Source organism: Maylandia zebra, linkage group LG11 (assembly GCF_041146795.1).
Source record: "Maylandia zebra isolate NMK-2024a linkage group LG11, Mzebra_GT3a, whole genome shotgun sequence".
Lineage (NCBI taxonomy): Eukaryota > Metazoa > Chordata > Actinopteri > Cichliformes > Cichlidae > Maylandia > Maylandia zebra.
The window spans coordinates 19,648,207-19,666,991 of record NC_135177.1 but is presented as its reverse complement, the minus strand read 5'-3'; the positions used below and the strand labels follow the sequence as shown (position 1 = coordinate 19,666,991).

The 18,785-nt window shown below is 41.5% G+C and overlaps 2 protein-coding genes across 2 annotated transcripts; both read right to left on the bottom strand.

Moving 5' to 3' along the window:
• Positions 1 to 781: 781 nt before the first annotated feature.
• skap2 (src kinase associated phosphoprotein 2) lies at positions 782 to 8,900 on the bottom strand. Its single transcript, XM_004541479.6, has 12 exons — positions 8,735 to 8,900; positions 8,276 to 8,381; positions 8,137 to 8,162; positions 7,768 to 7,869; positions 6,892 to 6,972; positions 6,406 to 6,489; positions 6,165 to 6,289; positions 5,756 to 5,819; positions 5,527 to 5,631; positions 5,328 to 5,408; positions 4,322 to 4,434; positions 782 to 1,232 (listed from the first exon to the last, which is right to left on the bottom strand). Exons 1-12 carry the CDS (start codon positions 8,772 to 8,774, stop codon positions 1,140 to 1,142), a joined length of 1,020 nt encoding a protein of 339 aa, XP_004541536.1. The 5' UTR covers positions 8,775 to 8,900; the 3' UTR covers positions 782 to 1,139.
• Positions 8,901 to 11,786: 2,886 nt separating this feature from the next.
• hoxa2b (homeobox A2b) lies at positions 11,787 to 13,689 on the bottom strand. The gene is made up of 2 exons (XM_076889588.1): positions 13,154 to 13,689; positions 11,787 to 12,680 (listed from the first exon to the last, which is right to left on the bottom strand). The coding sequence occupies exons 1-2, from the start codon at positions 13,551 to 13,553 to the stop codon at positions 11,992 to 11,994; spliced, it is 1,089 nt and encodes a 362-aa protein (XP_076745703.1). The 5' UTR covers positions 13,554 to 13,689; the 3' UTR covers positions 11,787 to 11,991.
• Between the last annotated feature and the right edge of the window lie 5,096 nt (positions 13,690 to 18,785).

The window sequence follows — 18,785 nt, the reverse complement described above, 5'->3', positions numbered from 1 at the left end:
GTATCAAACCAAAAATGAGCATATATAAAAACATAGCTTTGGTATTTCATTCAGTGAGGAGACTGTAAAAAGATATGTACAGTACGTATGTAACCTCAGAGGGATATGCCCAGCCGCAACCACCTCGCCTGCTGTCAAACAGCCCCTCAGAGGGCGATAAGCATCCATACGATCTGTGTGGGTGGCTGTCTTATTAGTGCACCTCAACCATTTCACTCAGGCATGCAGCACGAGCAACCATCTGCCACGCTGCGATCCTCTGCCCAGGCAAGTCTCTCAGGTGCCATAAAATAAAAAGTGTCCCTTTGAAGATTGGAGCAAAAAGTGCTGAGCAGATGAATAAAGTCATTTTAAAATAAATAAATATTTTTGTAACCAGGAGACCCTATACACGTCTTTAGTGTATACCCAGGTTTAAATATCGCCTTTGACCTAACCGCACAGCATTACAGAAAACAAATAATGTGATTTATTATTCAGGGTAGATTAGTATTCATAGATGCACTTAGTGCATATAAAGTATAAATATTTTATAAATATTTCTCCCCATCAGAAAATGACACAAAGCCTCAAGAACCAAATATTTCTTCTGTTTGATAATATTAATTATTTAAACTTTATGTCAAGAACTGGGTTCTAAGACAAGAAAGAAGATACAGATGTGTAGACTCTTCTATCAGTGTCTTTGTTAAAGATAAACTGACACTCCAAAACTCTCTACTGCCACCTTGTGGACTTTTAGGGAAAGAAAAAAAACCCACACACAGGGGAGGTCCAAACGTCATGTGTTTACATTTTTATTTATTTCGCCAGTTGCAAAATTCAAAATTTGCCAAAAGCAGCAAGTGAGATCACACTGTTTTTAAAAAAAAAAACCCAATACAGAATAAATAACAAAGAAAGCAGTGCAAAGTGCAGAAAACCCTACATGTATCAGTCAAATTAAAAAAGTTAAATCCTTATATCAGTCTCTTACAATGCGTATCACAGGGAATGTTCTTCAAAAAGAAATTCAATACAAAAAAACCCCACAATATTTTACCATATTTATAATTACTAGTTTTTCAGTTATAACTTTTGAGCATTTGGAACGAGCAATTAGAAAGCCACAAGATGTTAGCAGTTTACACCAGGTGCATTTAAATAGCATACAGCTCCAGCAGATAGTCTTTGGGAACAATACCTATAACTCCATTCTTCTCTCCAACCCACCAGCCAAAGTTCTGATACTCCTGGAAGCACAAAGAGAAGCAGAAACAAGGAAGGAAAAAGAAGAGTGTGTTAGTGCTCCTTCATCCTAGCTGATAATATTCTGCTGAAATCAAAATTGATAAAAACAGAAGAACAAATGACGCCTTCTTTCTTTCGGCTGTTTTCCGTCCACTCTACAGTACTTATCTCCCATCAACACCTGTACACCTCCTTGCCTTCCGTTCTGCCTCTTTACCTGGTGTCAGTTTTGAGACTGCACGTTTCCCTCCACTCCACACAAAAAGCTCAGTGTGCATAAAGCACATCGCACATAAATCTGTCAAAGCGTGACAAGTAATAGCTCCAAATGGCTGTCAGCATGCTGAGATGTGAGGAGGACACTGCGAGGAGAGATCTGAGACAAGACGACAATAACTCACTCTCTCCCCTTCTTTCTCTCTCACCCCCCCCCTTTCTCTTTGACCTTACATCAAAGTCTTCCCTGCGCATGAATCAAGACCGGAGATCACGTTCTGACAAGGCTGAAGGAAGACGAACCTGGACAACGTTTCACATCCAAGCCAGAACTCGGGGACAGTGAAGGGCCACATCTGTGTCCACTTATTCCCAAGACAGAGCAATGGATGTAAGCGATTATATGGTAGTATTAGACAGAGGGGGATTATTCTCACTATAGTGAGGGCTGACACTGACAGGTCTCTGGTGACGGGCCATTTATCACATCAGATAAAGACAGGCTTGACACACCGTTTCAGTATCTGTATCAGCCAAATCGATATAATGCTGTAGGAAGCTATTCGAAACATCTGAATTATTAACACTAAATTTAAATAATAATAAAAATAATAATAATAATAATAATGTTTACATAGCCACCACAGACAAACAGAAAATGTTAAATCCACTTTCCTAAAATGTCATTTCATCACAAGCCCCTGGAGGCTAATATAGCAGCTTGACATGAGGTGTGTGTAAAGGAGTGTGCGTCCACATTAAGACTTCCTGCCACCAGCCTTTGAAAACAGCAACACCTCATTGTGTCGTTGGCCGGCTGACAAATAAGTCATGCTTTAGTAAGTGCTGGACGCAACATGAGAACAAATATGTAGAGCTGTGGATGACTAATGACACCACACACTGCAACAACACACATCAACACAAATACCCTCGGCTAGTCAAAACAACAGTCCTGTAATTTGATTACTTTCACCAAATGAAAGAGTCCCGGTGCATTAGTTAAAACACAAAGTGTAAAACAGTGATAGGATAAAACGCTGTGCAGGCGTTGTGGCATTTTAAGCAGAGAGACCTTGCATCTCTCAGTCAGTTTGTTACTAATGGGAGGCTGGGTGTGTGTTGGGGGCGACGAGGTGTGCAGCATATCCGGTCAACACAATCGCCCTTAGTCGGGCCTTATAATAAGCTCCCAGGTCCTCCTGACTGGGGGGTCTCCCAGCTGTAACACTACAGCTATTTCTGGTCTGCAGAATGGGGGAGGGACACATTGGAGGAAGGAGAACAGTGGAAGAGGGAATGGTGGAGGGGGGGGGGGGGGGGGGGGGGGGGGGAGTCGGCTGTCCATTTAGCTGCAGCTGGCTGCTGCAGTCCAGACAGGTTTTATGGTCATTGCCCTCGCAGCAGGCCACAACCCCCAACACCAAGGTTTTAGCTAATGGCACTCCCAGTCTAAGTGAAAGGGCAACTTGATTCTTGGGCCTTTTCTACACACCAAGGAGAAGTCATAAACAGGCATTTGGTCAATGAGGATTGGACAGTCTGTCTGCTTTGTGCATTTGTGTCCCTCCATTAGTGTTGAAGGAACAATCTATTGATTTGGTGAAAAGAAAACCAACAGTCCTGATAATTCATTATTTAGTTTTATTGTAGTGTATTTAAAAGAGAGCGAGAGAGAGAGAGCAATTTTCTGGTCCTAGTCTCCTAAACGTGATAATAAGGTGAATTTGTCTTGAATTTTACATTGACATCATGTTCAATATAAAATTGAGAAGGGCTTTAAAAATTATTTACACATTTCAAAGGTGAAAAATAAATTTCTAGTGCTTCTTGCTATACATGGAGTTAATAATATGACTATGTAGCATATTACAATTGCATTTATTTATTTGTGCATCTCTGTTTAATGTACAGCACATGCCTCTCAAAGTTTCCCCAAGTCTTCTTTGCCTTAAAGAGCCAGTAGATGGCAGACTTGAATTTGAAAAGCAACCTGGCCCGTTGACAACAGAATGTCTCAATTGACTCCATGCTCCATAGAAACCAAACCAGACAGGAAATATTGCCCGTCTGGATGGAGTACATTTCACACATTATTTATATATATTTTAAAGACAAACCACACATCTCGACGAGTATAAAATTCCACTGCTCATTTTCTGTCCAGCGTCCAAAACAAATCTTGTTAAATGTATCACAACAAAATCCAATTCAGCGTTCATACGAACCGGTTAAGTACAAAGGGGCTCCTGTTTAGTTACATAATAAAGGTAAAGAACTGCCTCTCAGTTCTCCGGCTCATGACTAGCTGACAAGCCTCGGAAATTGTGCGTCCATTACACGTCCTCACCTGCTCTGAATAGAGTGGCTGACCAGCCTGGTTTTCCTGAAAACACACATTCCTATTTGGCGAGGTGAGAGAAATTTCTGAGAGGTGCGTGTGGGCTGAAGGCTGCTCACTGCCTGGCATGGCAGTAGCGACAGCGTGCTGAAACAGTCCAGATGGAAGTGATGGAATTACGCCGTGTGCCAGCTAAGCTCGGCCTCCGCCAACAGCACTAAAACAGTTTCCGTTGTGACACAACTAATCCCCATTAGAGCGCCAGAGAAGGAACCAAGCCCAGTCTGCCTCTTACCATCAGCCTTCCACCTCTAGGCGGTGGGCCAGGTGCTGCCAGTAAAGGATCTGAATAGTCAGTTCCTCTAAGAGCTTAGAAATAACTCACTTTAGGTGGTCTGAAACCAGCCACTCGGTCTACAAACCTCTCAAACTTTTGCAGTGTGGTTGGATTTAAGGTAATACCAACTTTATCGTGCATCAAGACAAGAATCGCCACAGTTTAGCTCTGACATCTAGGGTTTAGCCTCACCATACCTTACTCAGGATGTAGATGGCATCTCCACGTTTGAAGGACAGCTCGTCTGGGTGGTCCCCTGAACAGTCCCACAAGCCTTGGTAGTAGTTCTGATAGTCTGTGCTCTTATCAACTGAAAAAGAAAAAAAAAAAAAGCAAGGTGATGACAGATCGGCGCTTTATTTTCTAGCCAGAGTAATCCTTCTAGATGTACAGATTTCACACAGCAATTACTTGTTAGTTTGAACCGAACCTACAGGGGGCAGCCAAGAGCCTACGGCAGAATTTGGTTGGCTCAAAAACCAAATCAAGAAGGTCAGCAGTGTCCCAGTTACCTAATAAATTCTCATTAAAAAAAAATAATAATAATTTTGGGGTGTATTGTTTGTGCATTATTTTTTAATCACGAAGTAATGCACAAAGAGAAATGTAAAAGCTGGGCACTGCTTTCAGAATTAAAAAGAAAATAGTGGTGTTTAGTAGTAAAATGTACAATGACAACTAACTACTATGTAGTGCAGTGCATTAGTATGCTGGATTCAACTGGTTTGTAGTTTGAAACCAAGACACAGCTAGTGTTTTAGCAGCTGGGGTTTCCACTTCTGAGCAAGTCTGTTTTTAAAGTCTATAAAGCTGGCCATTCTGAGTCGTGTGGTGAGACTTGGTGGTTAGTAACTGGAAGTTTGCTCAAATGTGCAGAGCAGACAGAGGCAGATCGTTTTTGGAGGAAAGGTATCAGCTATTTACAGAACTATAACATGCTAGTTATTGTAAAAGGAACTTGGCCAACTAGGCTGAAGTTATTTCCAGTATTGTGCTAACTTTCAGTTGCACTCCTTCACGAGAACTTCCTCTGCGTATGTCACTTCTTCATAGCTGTTAGGTTTCATTTGCTGTGTGTACGTGTCACAAAAAGGCAGATCACATTTAAAGTTTCTTCTGTCTATTTAGAAACTTCCTACATTCTAATTCACTAAATATACCACATTGGATTGAGATAAGCACAAATGTCAGTGCTTTGTGTACCTGCAGCAGGAGGAGGAACAGGTTTGCTTGCCGGCTCAATTTTTGGAGGACGAGGCTTTGCTACAGCCGGAACTTCTTCTTCTGGAGAAACAAAACGATATAAAAAATAAAATCAGATCAAATCAAACAAGATCCACGCACTTTGTTCCCTTCTCTAACATGATAGAGGTTATCATTGTCATGTAACACATGGTCAGACCTGGAAGCTCTTCGTAGATGTCTTCATCGATTGGCTGAGCTATAGTCCCTACGTCATCGTACATTTCCTGTTCCTCGTCGTCTTCTGGGATGATGCCCGACATGTCTACAAACAGGAGAGCAAAATTAGTTTTATTGCATAAATGCAGATTTTCTTTCCCCAGTAGGTGCTACTAACTTTAAAGAGCATAATAAATTTTTTTTTTTTTTATGAATGGCAAAGTTCAAACCTTTCAAAACAAAGTCTATCTGTTTCACCCACTCTTCCGCCTCCTTCGGTGATGACGCACAAAACTGTCATGAAAGGGGGAAGAGAAATGAATGTGAATGTGCAATAAGCTCTACATATATTAATTAACATAAGCAAATAATATTGCATTTATGCATAGTAAAATGTTCCACATGGAAGAGTCTGAATGTTAGAAACACTCTGGGTTGAGCTACTGCAAAGGCAGTAGTGTCAAATGGAAAAGCATTAAAATAAAGATTTACTGAAGTGCATGGATAGACACACTGTGCCAAGTTTTAAACATGTCACGTCTCAAGTTTGTATTTGGTTTTGGTTATTTCAGTTTAACAGCATTTTAAAAAAGGCAACGACTGAAAGAAACTCGAGCAGCCATCGAGAGATGAGCGTACCTGATAGACGCGCTTGTCTGGGGCCAAAATTTCAAAGCAGCAGTCTTTCTTCGAGTCCTTGCGCAAGGTGTTGTTCATTTTGACACCGTACCCATCGATACTGAACTCACCCTTCTGCTGCTTGTCTGGTTTAGAAAATTAAAGCATCATCATTATTGGTGCAGATGCAATAAATGCATCAATACTGTTAAAAAGGGGGGGGGGGGGGGATTATTCACCCACTTAAAAATGAAGAAAGTACCTTTCTCACTGCCGTAATAGTAGAAGGTGTGATGGCTCAGAGCACACCATCTCTTCTGCCACTCAGTACCAAAAAAGCTGTGATCTGTGAAGGGAGAGAACCACATGCACAGAGAATTTTCCAGTGTGTTTTGATGGCTGTAAGCGTTGTGATTTTTATATATAGAAGGGACAGAAATACCTGAACTGTAAAGAAAATGTGTATTAGATTACAGTCTTTATTTAGGGTATTGTGTGCAACACAGTAGAGTCAACTAACTTTTTGCAGATTTTTGGTGTTTTGCATTATGTAAGATTCTTTGTAAAGGTTAAAAAACAAAAAAGCCTTCTTTTTGTTCGCATCTGATAAAAAGCCAATTTAAAAAACACTGGCCCAAGGATATTTGAGAGCTTGCATATTTCAGTAACCAGGCAGCCTCCTTTTCCTTTACAGTTTTTCCCCCTTAGGAAAGCTGCCTTGTACATATCTTATAATCAGAGCACCAACCCTTTCTGCGCTTCTCAAGATATCCTGCTTTAAAGACAGATGGCAGGTCCTGGGCCGCCACAGGTGGGGACTGCTGGGAACCTGGAAAAAGAATTAAGGAAATCCAAATATGTGACCCGTCATCATTGCTGCTGAATCCTTAATAACTGACTGTTGTTTTTTGTGGCGGGGGTCTTAAAGTTAAACATGACCAGAAGGTTTATGAGCTACTTTGCTATCATGCATTTGTTTAACCGATATTAAATTGAATAGCAAAGCCACTCTGAGTAATATTTTACTCTCACTGGAGAAGGTTTCCCTTGCCCTGTCTAACTTCAAATATTCAAATGCCGTGTCAAAGTTGCATTGTGTGAAAGAGCAGCCATAAAACTGGCAGCTGCTTATAGGCCATAAAACCCAGTCCCCCAATCACCATTTCATAAGGATTTCCCTGATACTCTGTGGTGGGAAAAAAGGGGGGGCAAAAACAAAACTGCAAATGCAAAAATCTGTCACAGTTTGGATAATGGAATAAACAGGATTAAAGCTAGTGTTTATCGGGGAATGTTTTTGTGTCATAACCTGCAGCCACAGCAGTAATTTTAAGCCCCTAGACTGTGGCTGAGAGAGCAATAAAGTGTGCTTTAGCCATCAAAGGGGAGGGGTGAGGGAGGTGGTAGGAGTAGCAGTTGTGCACCCAAATTGCTTCCCAAGTATGTTGCCAAGTTACAGTTGGAATGTCTCACTCATTGTGCCACTCAAAGTCGCTTTCTCCAAGGAGCCAGAGCAAAGATCTGTATACTTTCCTGCCAACACTGAGCTTTCGGTGCTCTAATCCGCAGCTTGCGAGCAGTTAGCGAGTCAACTCTGTTTGTCTGCTAAGTGTTTGTGGCTCACCTTCGAAACCATCATCATCCTTGTCCGTGCGCTCTGACTGCAGCGACCCCCCGTCGTTGTTGCTGTCAACTTCCTCCTCGTCATCAGAGTCATTTCCACCTACTGCAGTAAACACAGAGGGCTGTGAAGTAACTGCACACAGTGTAACACAGAAGTTGCCATTGTGTGGTGTTAGAGGTGTTATGTGGCCAGTTTATTATGAAATGCGACTCTTTTTGCCCTTGCTTTTTCAAATTTGTGGGATAAGTTTGTAATCGACTTGTGGGCCTTCGCATTAATGTCATGACATCTTGTGGTCAGTCATGACCCCCATTGGGTACCAGTTTTAAAAACACACCTACAGGATTATTCAGCAGGCAGGCAACTTACCTTTGTCCTTAAACTCTTGTGGAAAACTGTTTGGGAGAAAAAGACAGCAAATAAAATTAATCACAACAACTTATGCACCTGCAAAGCAAATCAAAACTGGAGTATTTTGATGTATGCTGGTTCCAGTCATGAGTCATACCCTTGCTTGACCTCCTTTATCCTCTTGATGAAGGCTTCCCTCTTCTCTTTCGCCTTCTTGCTTAGATTTTCTGCCTTCAACCCATCAATGAGGTAGTTTTCGAGATCTGAACAGCACAAGAGGTAAAACATTAACATGTTCTGATGGCTGATAGCAGTCAAGTGGCCACACCACTGATGGACATCCACAACATAAACAAAGGAGCAGTTTGCAGCTTTGACGTCCAGCTCATGCCTCAGGTTTGAGACATGAAGCGAGTTGTTTTTTGGGTTTTTTTTAATGAAATGCAAGCACAACCGTCGATTTGAGTGAATATAGCAGAAAAAAGGGGGGAAACTATGCTTCCTCTTTTTAAAAAGCAGTTTGTTATATACGAGACTTAAAGTAAAACAAGTCTTTATAAAATGCGGAAATAAACTCTCCTCTACTCCAAAGGCAACTATGAATCAACAGTTTTACCTGAAATGAGCGTCGTTAACTCCTCGGGGATCGCACGCATTCTTACCGCAGTTTCCAGCCTGAAGCGATTGAGCGTCCAGCCTGAGGAAGGGAAACTCTAGCCTGCGCGACACGGAAGCAGCAGCTCGGGCTCGAAGATATACGGAAGTTAATCTGCTAATTATTTATCAGTGACCACACAGTTCCGCTGCAGGACAAACACTCAGAGCCGCCTGCTCGGTGTTCGGCGTTCACAGACGTTGACGTTTATTGGCCTTTATTTATTTTTTGACTGCCACCGTAGACAGGAAATTGATGCTTTAATGGAGCAACGGGTCTTTACGGAATAATAAAGTCCGAGCATAACGCCGCGATCATACTGTTGATTGATTCCAGATCATATTTTTTGGCAAAGTCTGCTCTCTACGGCTGACTCGCTGAACACATTAGGGGCGTCTTTTGTTTTACAGCGATGCAAGCTTTGAGTCTATGAATATGTCAGGGCTGTAATCCAAAACAGGGATCATTAATAGATTAAAAAGTCAATCATATAATGCTGAATGCTTCTGTGCCAGCTTCCTCAGATGTTTCACGGGAGTCTGTGCTACTTCTGCTGCACTGCTTTGTACTCTGACTATATATTTGACATTTTAAAAAGGAAGAAGAAACAACAAATGCAGGTTATTTTAAAAGAAAACGATAGAACCAGGAAAGAATGACTTCTTACATCAAGTTAAGTCAGCGCCTCTGGTGCATTTACGGAAAATGGCCTTTTCTTTTTGTTTTGTCACATTGTTTATAAAGATGTCAGTCATTTATTCGTCTTTTTTGACAGGCGGTATCACCCAATCTGGGTTAAAAGACTGAGCCTTTGAACTGTATACTCTGTTGTTTTGGAGGAAGGAGACAGAAGTGTCGAGGCGTTTGTGGCACAGCTTTAGTCTCAGGTGTTGGCTTGGCTGCAGGTAGCTGTGCTGCCACAGCCAGTCAGACTCTGCAAACAGATAATATGATCATTAAACAAGGATTTTTGTTCAGAATCACGATTGAATTTCTCAGTATTAGAGTTGTTACAAATCATAACGCAAAATTAAACCTTTTCCACGTTTTCTGACGTCACTTCCTGTTTCTCTTCATCCGAGCAGCCAGCACGTTGTTTATGAGCCTCTAATGCTCTGCGGCCATTCAAAACCTGACCCCCTCCTGACCTGCCGGTAGTTCCTCCCAGCTTTAGAGGAGAGCCGCTTTGACCTCTGACCTCTGTGTGCCTCTGTGTGCCAGCGCATGTGTGCGAGCAAGGGGAGGGCTCTTACAGGCAAAGCCATGTATCTAGTTTCCATAAAGCTCTATCTTACTTGCCTGTAGTCTCAAAAACAGCCCAACGCCTTTGGTTCCTTCCCCTTTTATCACACTCATTACAGGGGTCGCAATCCACCGAGTGCACACTGCACTCTAGCTGTTTAACATGCAAAACACGGATTAATTCATAGTTTAGTTTATCGTTTTTGTATAATAAGATACTTTATTTGGTGAGTGTAAAATTAAAGGTGGGAGATGATCATGTGGACCATTGTTGTGCTTTTAGAAAAGGAGGTGTTGCTTGGTTAACACTGGATCTACAGTTATGAGTCCACGTCCGACTGCTTCTGGGCCTACTGGGTTTAATATTAGGCTTTCACGATTTTGTCCTTGTTCTCAAAACATGCAGAATCAGCATCACTTTGAACCATTTTCAGGAGGACGAGCAGTTCACCGCCTCACCTCACATTCGTTTTTATTAATGCTATGAGGCGCTTAGCGTGCGGTCGAAAACGCAGAGTGAGTGTGTGTGTGTGTGTGTGTGTGTGTGTGTGTGTGTGTGTGTGTGTGTGTGTGTGTGTGTGTGTGTGTGTGTGTGTGCAAGTACACTGAGCATATAAATGAATATCTGCCGCCTGGGGACTGTTTTCAGAATTATTAATCACTGTGGTGGTTAATTTTATATAGCACCGAAGAATGACTTTGGTTTTTCACCAAACATTTTTTTTTAATTCTAAACAGTAAATAATGTATATGAAAAATGGGAGTTGGATGGAGGGGGGGCCCTTGTGGAAAAAGCGTCTTTAAGTCGAGCAGAGGATCAACTGGTCGGTGTGAGAAATTCCTTTAGCATTAAACGGGGTCGAACTGCCTTTGATCCAGACCAACATAAATTTACCTCAATTTCATGATGATTTACTAAAAAAATAATAATAAACGGTTTATATACATAAATACCTTCAGCCGTTTGACTGATATGTGACCATTGTTCGCAGTCGAATCCGTTTTATAGTTACATCATCCAATTAATTTATAGGCTCAGTTACATAAATTTATATATCAATTTGGAAAAAATGCCTTACGTCTGCTGCTTTGAATGAGTCCTACTTAATTTTACATCATAAAAAGTTTTGAAAACCACAATGGGGCAAGGCGCACGTCTTAATTCAAAGAGATTGTATTACATTTGCGGCTCGGGCTATAAACAAGCACCCTCAGTCCTGTGAGTTTTATAGGCAATAAAACGTAATTAGAAAGCCAGGAAAAGTCATAGCTTTTGGCCTGGGACTCCTAGCAGGCAATTCACACAGCAAATTTTCTTTTTCTGCGTTTAAGTATGGAGAGGCAATGAATCTCTCGCAGTGCTCCTTTTTGTGTGTGTCTTTTTGTGGACTATATGCTACCAGACCCACGGCCACGCTGGAGAAATTCTCTCAGCACAATCTATGAACATAAAAATGTAATACAGCAACAAAAATTACACATTTATACAGCTTCTATTTTAATTTTAGTTTATATGTGTTCAGTGCATTCACAGGCTAATTAATTTAATGGTAAAATAATCATTTTATATTAACAGCTTATATTGTTTTTTCTCATTTTTGAGAATTCATTTCATTTTATGGCTGATGCTCTTAATAATTTTCATTTATTGAGGTAAAATCAATAAGCTCTCTAGAGTTGCTTATTGTGGGCATATAGTGAGAAAAAAACCCAAAACGCATCTGAGTTCAATCAATGTAAAATTTTATTTCAATAAAAATATTGTGCTCAATTATAGTCCAAATCCATATAAAAATAAATGTGCACTGTGTCTTCTACCAGCCTACTTTAACAGTCCATACAGGCAACAACAAAAAAAAGAAAAAAAGCTTTGCTTATTTCGCTTTAACTTACCTCATCTATTAAAAATTTCCACCCTGACGCCCTAAACTATAGAGCACAACCGTCTGAGTTACAAATACCAAAGTCGAAACATTTCAATAACTCAGGTTTTGCAGGTCGATTGTTGTGAGTGTTTCTGAGAAGAGGTCGAAAGTCTCGCAGGGTAAAGGCAGGGGACTTTGAGCTGATTCTGACAAACTCGGTGAGAAAGAGGGCGAGGATGAGAAAACTTGGAAATCCCGAAATGAGGCGTCCAGGTCCGGGGAATCGTCATTGTTCGGGCCTATTGTGGACACGCAGATGGGCACAATGGCTGACGGGTTTGGAAAATGTTTCAGATTTTTCTCATTGCTGGTCAGAGGGGTAACAGTTGGGCTTTGGCTCTCTCCATTGTGTGCGTTCTGACAGTCTTGTGAAGTCAACGTATTCTGGTGGAAATACCTCTCCCTCTCAAAGAGCGTCCCGGCGGCGCTGCCCTCTGTAGCCTGCTCCAACTCGTCCTCCGGCCCGTCGTCCAGGCAGGCGTATTTCCCCTCGCTGTCCCTGTTTTCCTTGCTGTGAGTCTGCCTCTTGTGCTTCATCCGCCTGTTCTGAAACCACACTTTCACCTGCTTCTCCGTTAAATCCAGCAAAGCAGCTATTTCCACTCGCCTCGGTCTGCACAGGTATTTGTTAAAATGAAACTCCTTCTCCAGCTCCAGAAGTTGGGTGTTGGTGTACGCAGTCCTCAGCCTCCTTGATGGCCCTCCATCGCCAGCACCACTCTCTGGTGTGTCAGGTGAACCTAAAATAAATAAACAATTTAAATAAATTATTAATAGAAAATCCACTGCAAATATAATAATTTAAAACATTCGTAACAGGGGTGTGTTTGGAGGGGAGAAAAAGCGCTATGGGGTGAAACTTGTGGCAAGCAAACACCAGGACTGGGAAGATTTATGGGCCCCAGGCAGAATATGATGGGTCTGCGTGGACAAGACAGGACGGAGGGTGAAGATTAATGAACATGCCAGCTGCTGGCCCGTGTAAGAATAATCTATCACTCTCCATTACTGTCAAACATTAGCACTCTTACACTGCATCACAAGTCAGTGCGTTACTTGATGAGATTAAGAATACTTAAATCAAAATCCTAGACTGGCTCAGAAGGGACGCCCACGCTGCACAAGGCCCCAGGATGGAGCTACTTGCAGAGGGAGAATCCTCAGACAATAAGGAGCCTTTTTTACATGGAGGTTATTAATCATCATGTCTTGCCTTGGGGGGAGAAGTAGAGTGGCGAGGAGTCATCCGTCGTCGCAGCAGGAGCAGCAGCAGGAGCAGAAGAAGATGAAGAAGCAGAAGCAGCCTGGTTCCTCTTGATGCTTTTTTTCTCCTTCATCCACGGGTACTCCGGGGGTAGGGACACAGCCTGTAGCGGGCTGAAGCCCTTCTGAGCCTGCTTGGAGCGGCTGTGGCGTGGGTGGACGCTCGGGTTCAGGCCGGGGATGGTCTGCTCAAAAGGAGGAGGAATCAGTGTCGACTGTGAAAGCGCTGAGCTCTTGATTGATGAACTTTGAAATGCATCACCGACAGGGTTAGTGAAAGATGTCAGGCACTCAGCGAGCGACGGCTGGCTGTTGATAAAACCACTTTCTCGCCCAAATTCGTAATTCATCTCCTCCTGCTTGTCTCGGAAAGCTCGGGGGTATTCAGAGGAGGGAAGAATTATAAAGATAAAATATATCTCTCTATATATAAATATATGTTTGCGAGGTTTCTTTTTGATAAACTACTTAACTGGTTATAGTCATAGGGAGACCTCTGCCATAAACTATTGCTTTCAGGAGGACATGGTCGGAATTAGACCGTGCTGCTTGTCACATGATTGCATCTGCCCAATGACAATTTGGGTTTTTTATCAAAAGAAGCCACTGTCCCCTATGATTGATCGAGAAAGTCTGAGAGGTAACGCCTCATTCCGGGGGTAGGGGTTGCTTTATTTACACATTTTTTCCCTCCTCTTCTCAGTTTGTCCACCACTGCCTAACCGCCCCCCCACTCCCACCTTACAGCACCCCGAAAATGCACCACAAAGCCGTGCACGTCTGCCACGGGAGCGCGCGCCCGTGCGAGCTTGCAGTTCACGAGTGTTTATGGGCATTTATTTCCAGCATGGCGCGCCGCAAATCATTGCAGCAGTCACATTTGTGCCTCATAATACCAAGACGCCCACAGTCGTTATCTCTGGCCGAGACGTTAATCTTGAGAGTTTCTTGAGGATTGACTAGAAAAGGAAAGGAAAGGAAAGGAAAGGAAAGGAAAGGCAGCACCAGACACAGCAACATGTCCTCCCCTCCCCCACCGCCCAAACTACAGAGAGAGAGAGAGAGAAAAGAGACAAATTAATTTTCATATTTTAGTCTGATTTTGCATCGATTACATTTTAATCCCCAAATTATTTAACCTTTGATTGGCAGCGTTAGATTTAAAGTCTAAATAAAAATGTGATGTATAAATTATTTGAAGTGTGTTTGTGTGTCTGTGTCAAGGTAAGAAAGCATCTTGGTAATTTAACGTGCATTTGTCACCGTTTTACAGTTTATTGCTCCCTTCCCCTCGTCCAATTTCGTTCATTTTATATCACCTATTGGGATAATGTTGACCTTAGCCGGCATCCATACATTTCAGCATTATTGGTTATAACATAGGGGAGAGCAGAAATGATTTGCCACTGCACTGTGAAGCTTAGGAAAGGTGGGGATCTGATGGCTGTTTATTGCTCAGGCTCTAAACAAAGAGCCCTGGTAGCCCGTGCGTGATCAATCTTTCTCGCCAAAAGGTCTGACAGCTCCCTGCCCTAAGAACACATTTAAACCATCTAACACTCCCTTGGATCATATGTGGCCAGGAAGAGGACGACCTCTCTGTGAGCTGCAGGATGAGTTTTCAATTTAGAAAGGTCGGGATTTCTTTAAAAGCAGGGATGAGACGCATGGGCTTTGCGCACAAAGCTTTTTGCTCTGTTATTTGATAATAAACGATAAATCCAGACGTAACTCTGACCCCCTCACTTTTTTTGATCTCAGAAAGGACATTTCTGGCATAGAAAGAAAGAAGAGAAGACTTGACTGGGTGGATGGTATAGAAACGAAAACGGAGCTTCTTCTTCTTTTTTCTTTCTTTTTTTTGTGCATAGGATCAATTGTTTGCTGAGGTGAGTGGGTGTTGGCATTCAGTAGAAATCCCATTCACTGCCATACCTATCTCTCTGGCAGGAACCATGTAGACAAAGTCTTTGTGTGGCCTGCTTTCTGGAATAATTCTGCTTTTACGCATAGAAGTGATTTTATATATCCTCATAGCGTAAAACGGTTTATTATTGTTTGTAAAAGTGCGTCCTGAATATGAGACATGAGATCTTGTAGTAGAATAAAATCATAAAATATACTTTAACATGTCTTTGCTAAAAGAAAACTAAATTAAACGTTGGTGACTTAGAAATAAATTTAAGAAGGTACAAAAATTAAACGAATTCGACGTAATGGCGGTTAATTCTCTTTCTGAAAATAGCTGCCTAATAATACCTGTCTGAATAAATCACGTCATTCTGCCATTTATTTATTTATCTTAATTTGCACATCATAATTTTAAAGCACTTAAAGACGCTGTTTACTTATTCTGACACATTTTTTGGAAACGAAAGAACAGAGCCCTGTTCAAAATATAACCCCCAGCAATATTTGATCATATTATAAATACTGAGAGCTGAAAACGTGAATATATTTCACATTTCGTACTGCTACAAAATTTGAATCGATGCTGTTATCCGTGTACAGATCTTTGACGACCTGAAGTCGTTTTTTTTTTTTGTTTTATTTTATGTTGCTTGTCCTGAACGGCAGACGAGAAGAGGATGATCCGTGGACGTGAACCGGAGTGGCACGTTTCCCGTCTGTTCTGAAACAACGAGAGACATCTGGAAGGCAAGGGGGCGAAACACTAATGCGTTGTTTTAAAGGGGATATATTTCATTCAGCACATATTCTGTTTTCAGACAGATACCGTGATATTAAACGTATTAAAAAATAGAAATTTTTAGTAGCTGAAAAATTACAGCGTGTCCATGTGCTTTTGTTTTGGATTTTATTTTATTATTTGTTTGTTTTTAAGCGTGAAAAATATATTTAATAATTATAATAATGGTATAATCATGTGTGTAAAATAAAGGTGATTTGGAATGGTGGAGAGGCCTGAGTGTTTGCTGCATCTTTTTGTCGTTTGCGCTGCATCATATCACAGCATGCTCTCCCTGCGAGAGGACACTTAAAACGAAATTGCATGGGTGCATTCAAGGCGCACAGTAGCTATAATACTCTGGAAAACACATTTAGGGTTGAGCCTGTGTGTGTGTGTGTGTGTGTGTGTGTGTGTGTGTGTGTGTGTGTGTGTGTGTGTGTGTGTGTGTGTGTGTGTGTGTGTGTGTGTGTGTGTCCTGGAAACAAAGCAGCGTTCACGACGACAGCATTTTCATATTACGCTTTTATTTATTGAGCCGCCTGGATTCATGGGAAGATTTGACAGATACTCCAGGCGCACTATAGGCCTGCAAATCAAACATTATTTTTCCCTCTAAGTCGACATGTGAAAATAAATAAATAAATGAAATCTCATAAAATTCCATTTTTGGTGATGAAAGCAAATAAATAAATGGCGTTCATGAATAAAGCTGGTCGTATATATACATATATATACGACCAGCTTTATTCATATATATATTTATAGATATAGATATATAGATATAAGGTTTGAAGCGTTTCCTGTGCTTCCCAGTAAGATGACACCTCTCCCACCTATAACCCACTTTTAGGAGACAGCCAGACTCAAGTGGGCTATCTCTGCTTAATCACACCCCACGTGAAAGGAAAAATGTACATGAGGGAGGTTTTGATGCAAACTGATGTGAGACTGCTGAGAACAAATGGCCGGTAAGCATAAGCTTTAAAGAAAGAGTCTTTCCCCTGAAGACACGATAAATCTAAGGTTTTTTCCATGGTTCGCCTCGTAGGTCAATCCATTATATCTGCAAAATGTTTGGGCTTCTGCTAACCCAGACACATATTACAAAGTTAACCTCACTTTCCACGTTCTCTTTGGGATTTGTCCAAAACAACAGGCTACTGGCACTGAGGATAAGTGGATGGAACAGATTCCCATGTGCTCACGACTTTACTCCTCTGAACTTCTATTCCAGATTTGACTTACAGCCTCCTCTGCCACTGCTGGTGTCATGAGGTTTGATGTATAGGGGTCACCAAAGGTCACGGCAAACAACGTCTAAGGAACTTTGTTTTTCTGCAGCAGGACTCCCGGCATGGCTGTTTGCACTGAAACTATCCAGCCTAACATTCATGAGGATCAGACTGGAACCTTCGGCCATTTGCACACAACAGTGTTTTCTTGTGTCTTAAGGAGAGTTCACAGATGCCATAACAGCGCAGTAAAACAGCATATGCATAATGTTTATGTTTTTGAATTTGTCCTCAAAGTATCCCTTCTTCCACCTCACAAACTGATAAAGACACATACTGATCTACACATGGATGACCGTTTCAGGTGACAGAGGGAGAAATGGAGGAACTGTAGTGAAAGAAGAGGAGCCTACTCTCGGTTTTTCAGGACCTCAAGTCTATCATGAGACATAAGCTAACGGCCATGCTCCCGAGACAAACTTAATCATGTGGCAGTAATCATGATCGGTGGAGCATTTTGGTGTAAATTATCTGTAGGCATGTGAGTGCAGGAATAAAGGGGGAGGTCACAGCAAAAATCAAATGTGAGCTTTCCCCTGCTCAGTAGTGCTATTTATCCATCTAGATTATTTTTGGTGTGAGCTACAGAGACGCCCGCCTTCTTTTGAACATAATGGAACTAAATGCTACTCACAGATATCTCCAGGCATCGATCCTGAACAGAGGTTTGTGGTGCGGATGGTGCCACAGGATCTAAACCTGAGCTTGATTTGCATGATTGAATGATTTTGAACACTACAGGGCACTTAGTTCCATTACATTCAAGAGCATCCCACACCCACACAAGCTAGCACAGTTGAGGAAATAATACGCAAATTAGATCTTGGGGCTAACTGCTTCTCTATACAAATAAATGGCATGATGACAGATGATCGAGATTTTTCTTACATATATTATTTAAAGCATCCTAGTACTACTGCTGAGTGACAAAATAAAAATATGTAGGCTTGATTTTGAGTGTAACCAGCCTTTTACTTTCATTTTTGTTGCATGAGATAAAGCCGTATGTGTAAATAATCTTTTAAACTGTACATGGGCTGGATTCATGAGATAACCCCTTCATATTTGCTATATTTTTCTCAAACCAGACTAAACAGGTCAAAATTGGTGAATAACAAAGTCTGTTTTTAACTATATAACAATTTTTAAAGCATGATATGAGTAAAATAATCATAAATGAAGCTGAAACATGGGTTAGATATTCATATTTATGAAGTAGAGGTCTGAAATCGGTGGGGAGTGGTGTTTAGTCGCATCATCATGAACGCATCATCCTTTTTGAGCACTGTTCTTCAGATTAGCCGCTGCCTCCACCTGCTGGTGGTCAGAGAGCAGCAGCATTCACCAAAGCATGGAGCTTCAACACCATCACCAGCACAGTGTTTGACCCCGTTTATTTGTTTAAGTGTAAATTAAAATAGTCAGCTTTACCAGAAAGAAAAATCTGTTTGGTCATTCAATGTTATTTTTATAAACGGTCATTTTTATTGGCAGATTCCTCAGTTTGTCAGACATGCTGCAATAGTGTGTCTGCTGTAGTGACAAAACAACAAGCTTTTTTGACCGAGACGGTCTAATTGTTGGCGGGTGGCTGTAAA